Source organism: Pterocles gutturalis, unplaced genomic scaffold (assembly GCF_000699245.1).
Source record: "Pterocles gutturalis isolate BGI_N339 unplaced genomic scaffold, ASM69924v1 scaffold4373, whole genome shotgun sequence".
NCBI classification, from domain to species: domain Eukaryota; kingdom Metazoa; phylum Chordata; class Aves; order Pterocliformes; family Pteroclidae; genus Pterocles; species Pterocles gutturalis.
Genome location: NW_010122797.1, coordinates 7,061 through 11,929, shown reverse-complemented (window position 1 = coordinate 11,929; position 4,869 = coordinate 7,061). Strand labels below are relative to the sequence as shown.

At 49.4% G+C, this 4,869-nt stretch overlaps 1 protein-coding gene across 1 annotated transcript in view; it reads left to right on the top strand.

Moving 5' to 3' along the window:
• ZC3H18 (zinc finger CCCH-type containing 18) overlaps positions 1-4,869 on the top strand; it is a 39,244-nt gene that overhangs the window by 29,089 nt on the left and 5,286 nt on the right. Inside the window, 3 exon segments of the mRNA XM_010077632.1 lie at positions 1,458-1,523; positions 3,687-3,847; positions 4,440-4,636. Of these exon segments, the coding sequence (XP_010075934.1) occupies positions 1,458-1,523; positions 3,687-3,847; positions 4,440-4,636 (424 nt within the window).

Below are 4,869 nucleotides of genomic sequence, written 5' to 3'. Positions count from 1 at the left end.
AGAGAAAGAGAGGGTAAAGAGTTGGGGTGAGTGCTAGTGACTTGCCACAGCAAGTGGCTCCTGTCTCTGAGGGCTGGCCGGGGGTTAAAGTAGGTGGAACACATGAAATACGCCAAAAGGCAGGGTTCACAGTGCAAAAAAAGCATGTTTGAGAGCCGCTGGTTGCAGAGGCTGCGCAGGAGGGAAGCAAAGGTGCGTTTGGTCTGGAGAGCAGATCTGACGTGTTGGAGGGTCGAGGTTTGTGGTGATGGGTTTGGACCCTGTTTGCACTAAACATGTGCCAATATGCAGGGAGTGTTTCTTCAGTGTGGTCCCAGGAGCTGCTGGAGGAAAGGAGGAAAAACTCTGCTACTTTCACAGTACACAGCTTGCTGGCTCCCCTGCTCCACTTTCTCTTCCTGGTTTCATCTTGTGTGACTAGTCAGAATGTTTCAAGAGTTTTCTGTCTGTCCTCTGGTTGGTTTTGTTGTCTTTTTTCTCTTCCCTTTGCATTTGAAATGAGAGAGGCTTCTGATAGTTTTCAAACAAGGAGTACTTGTCTGTATTTAAATATGTTTATCAGGCTTAATCCATGGTACTGTGTTTAATAAATGTTACAGGATGAATGCAGGTAGTGTTGCCTGTTCGTGGAGGGACACGGAGTCAGCTAAGCACAGCTGGAATTCACCACACATCCTTCTTATATTGGGATTTTGGAATAGCAGTATGGTACCTATGTGCCTAGTCTATGGAAGCAGTAGCTTGGTGTGTAAGAGATGTATTTACTAGAAATGTCTGTTTCATGAGCGCACGAGGAGACTGAGACTGTTTCGTGCCTGCAGTAAGGCATATATGGTTTTCTTGGATCCCTGGATGATACTTTTTGCCAGTGTGTTTTGAGGATGGCTGTTGAGTCTGTTTTCTGTTCAGGGTTTCAGAAGCATCCCGAGTCAATTCTTCGTTTTGTGTGGGATTGCATCTCCTGGTCCTTCCCAGTAGCTGAAGAAAACGCCTGGGCTGAGCAGTTGTGTCTCCTACGCTCTCCCTGCTGTGCAAACGACAAAACAGCTCCATTTATGTCAGTACTGGTGTGTTAGTCAGAAATAATATATATGATTATTTGTGTAGCCTGAAATACAAGGTAGTCCCACTGTGTTACACAGTTAACAGGTTTTCTTTGTAGGAAGTGTTTGCTCCCGATGTCAGTGCAGGATTAAGGTGCTTTAGCTCATCTTTGCCCCGCTCTCGGTAGGATTATTCAGCCTTGCATAAAACATCTACTGTTCAGAAAACAGTTGCTCCCTCAGAACTGGGAACACAGGGTTGAGGAGAACATCTAAAACCATCACATTCGCAAAGCACCAGTCTTGCATACGATACAGGACAACATCACACTGGAACTGTCCCTACGCAGTTATTTCTGACCCCGTTTCATGGCGGAGCGCAGCGAGGTGAGGATGTCGTTTGCTCTCTTGCAGGCGGACTATCAGCGGCAGCATCAGTGGCAGTGCCAGCAGCTACAGCGGTTCCAGTTCCCGATCTAGGTCCTTGTCTCGGTCTCTCTCCAGATCTCATTCCAGATCATCGTCTGCCTCAGTCTCCCACTCCCCATCTGGGTCCAGGAAATCCAGGTACAGCCTCGATCCTTCATAACCTTTGCTGAAGCAGGAGGAGATGATAATTGTTCTTTAACCGGTGTGATTTCTGGCAGTGAAAGCTCTCTCTAGCTTCAAGTATCAGAAGCTGTAGGTAACTGGGATGTGAAACGAGATTGTTTCTTTGCGTGGTACAAATCCTGAGTCCTGAATCGTGTTAGCAGTACAACATTGGCAGTGGCCTTGTGGCTTATTCAGGGAAATAATCTGTCATGTGTGCCAAACTGACCAGTTTTACCTAAATTACCACCAAAACATCTCCTCATGGCCAGGGTGATCCCACATCCTAATTTATTTACAAGGTAACAGTTTTGAGCTACAGAGTTTTGCTCTTCTAAACCTCTACTACCTCTGGTTACTGCGTGTCCTTAGGGAAGATGCTTGGCCTGGCAGGAGAGGCAGGTCAGAGAATGCCTAAAAGGCTCAGTTAATGATGTTTTTACTTTACTGGCAAAGTTGCACAGCCAGTTCCCTTTGTGTTCAGCCCCAAATGAATAGTTATATGGCTGTTAATCTGTGGGATTTGTAAACAGATAACTCCCTCTAGTAAAGAGTCAGGAAATAAACCCCTTTCCAGTCCTTCATTCTGGTTTTTTTTTGCGTCTCTTCCCACACAGCAATCCCTGAAACCTCACAGGCAGCCCTGAAACACGAAGCTTCCCTGCCATAGAGGTTTAACAGCAGACAGATAGTATAGAACTAGTGGATTAAGCAGGACTTGGCTCTGACCAGCAGTAATTCACGTGTCTGAACTCTGTGAAACTCACAGGTTCAACATCCGCGTTATTTTACGGAAATACAAACTTGTTTACTACATGCTTGTCGCGTTCATCAGATCAGGCAGGGGTGATGCAAGAGGTTCAGAGAGTGCTTGGGCACGCTGGCTCTGCGCTGCCCTGCCGCACGGGGCTGGAGAGGAGCAGATGGGGAAAACTTCACGCAGATGGTGTTTGTGTGGCACCGGGGCCGTGCTTGCTGCTTTTACAGGTGTGTGGGAAAGGAAAAAACTTAGGAAATAGTCTGTGCCCAAACCAGGTTTGCTGCCACAACCTTGTAGCCAGGAGCTTTAATGGAGAAGGAGTTTCTGGCGCAGCCAGTCGCCTTTGCAGCAGTTGATGTGACATCTCAAAACTCATCTCTGGCAGGATACCAGCAGGTAGCGACTTTGTAGCTCGGTCCAGGGCTTGTCTGCGCTGCAGCTGCCGTAGCCCGTTCCGTTGTACACAAACTGGCTTCCAGCAAGTGAGCTTGGACCTTGCTGGCAGGGCAGAAGTCGGTGTGTCCTGCAGAACTGGCTGGAGAGGCTGCTGGAATATTCATGTAGTTAGCATGCGCCTGGTCCCGCATGGCAGCGGCTGCGATGCCAGCCGGTTCCCAGCCAGCTGGGCTTTTTGGAACCGTTTCAGTCCAGTAAAGCTGCGGCGGTGGTGTGCCCCTGCAGGGAAGTCTGGTGCGTAGCCTTGTATTTTTGTCTGATATATTTCTAAGTAGAAAGTCTTCCTGAAATGAATATAATGATTGTCTGATATTTTAATGTTGTGAATCCATTAGGAGATAGCCATCTTACAGACATCTTCCCTGTCATTATCAGTCGTGACAGTGTGTGCATCCTCAAAGCAGGCGGCTCCTCCGGTACCCTGCGGAGCTGGGCAGGCGCTGTGGGACTCCAGGGCTTTCAAAGCCTCCGTGATAAATGTGTGCCAAACAGCAACAGCATTGCCAGAGAACCCTTGACCTGAGCCACGCCACTGACCTGGACGTGGTAGTGCACACCCTGCTTTCACTTTTTGTTTACCTGGGGTAACAGTGACCTGTTTACAAGTCATGTTTGTAAATAAACAGCACATTCTGGACTTTCATCTAACATGTTTGGGATATTTCATATCCTCTGCAGCCCAGGAGTCACAGCCTTTGTCTATTCCTGGTTGTCGCCTGCCTTAACAGCTTTCTGACATCCCAGCCATGCAGGAGAATTGAAGCAAAGGTGTCTGTCTCATCGCTGCCTGGTTCTCATTGCATTCCTGACTGTAACGGGCTGTTGGCTCTTTTCAGGTCCCTGAGCGTGAGCAGCGTTTCTTCTGTCTCTAGTGCCTCCTCCAGCAGCAGCTCTGTCCGCAGCGCCGACTCCGAAGACATGTATGCGGACTTGGCCAGTCCCGTGTCCTCGGCCAGCTCCCGATCCCCAACCCCAGCACAGCAGAAGAAAGGTAGAGGTACCTGGTTTGGTATTTTCTTCTTCAAGGGGTCCTGGGAAAAGAAGAGGGGAACAGAGATCTGCATATAACTTGTTTGGTGATGTGATGGGCTCAGGAAAATTGTTGAGCAGAGGCAGACACTTGGGGCTGGTGTAGACTGGAGGGGTCCAGAGGCTTTACATGAGGAGGGTGAGACCATGTTGAAGGGGGGCTGTGGAGCAAATATATATTTGCATCTGGCTGTAAAGATGTTTTTTTCCTGCCTGGGAGTTCTGCCTGATGCTCCTTCTCTTACCTTGTTCTCTTTCACCCATGCGAGGTGATGCTAAATGTTCTGGCTGGCTCCACTATCACATTGCTTTTCCTGTGTTATTTTAGACTGGAGCAGAGTTGGCAGCAAGAGCCTTTTGTTCTTTGTTTTTTATGTTAAACATCCTCTTTGCAGAAATTCTGGTTTCCTGAATCTTTTAACCTTGGGACCATGTGCTGTGCTAACTGGTGTGGGCTTTTTCAGTCCCTGGAGCAGCATCCTCTTGCTCTGCTCTCCAGAAGGAGGGAAGGCAAAAGGAATTGGTCACAACTCACTACATCTGCACTCTGTTTTCAACAGGAAAGTCAAAAAAAGAAGATAGTGCTAAAGAAGAGAAGCGGAAACGGGATGTGCCCACTCAGCTCCTGAAATCAGCCAAACCCACCCAGGGGAGCAAATCTCAGCAGCTCCTCCAGACCCAGCAGCCCTCAGCCCCCCAGTCTCAGCAGGGGGGCTTCAGCGCTCACAAAGAGATCAAACTGACGCTCTTGAACAAGGTGAGAGGCGGGCTGGGTGCGATTCCCTTGGCACTGGGGATCCCAGGAGCGGGTGGGATGGATCCGGAGGCTTGGGGCTGGTGGGAGGGGAGCTCCAGGCTCCGTGCTGTCGGGATGAGCTCAGCCAGGTAGGTGTGCAGCTGGGATGGAAGGGCGGCAGACAGAACCAGTCTGGCAGCACACGCCCTGTGGTGGCTTCAGTTTGGGACTGTGTTGGCGGCTCCCCTGGGGCG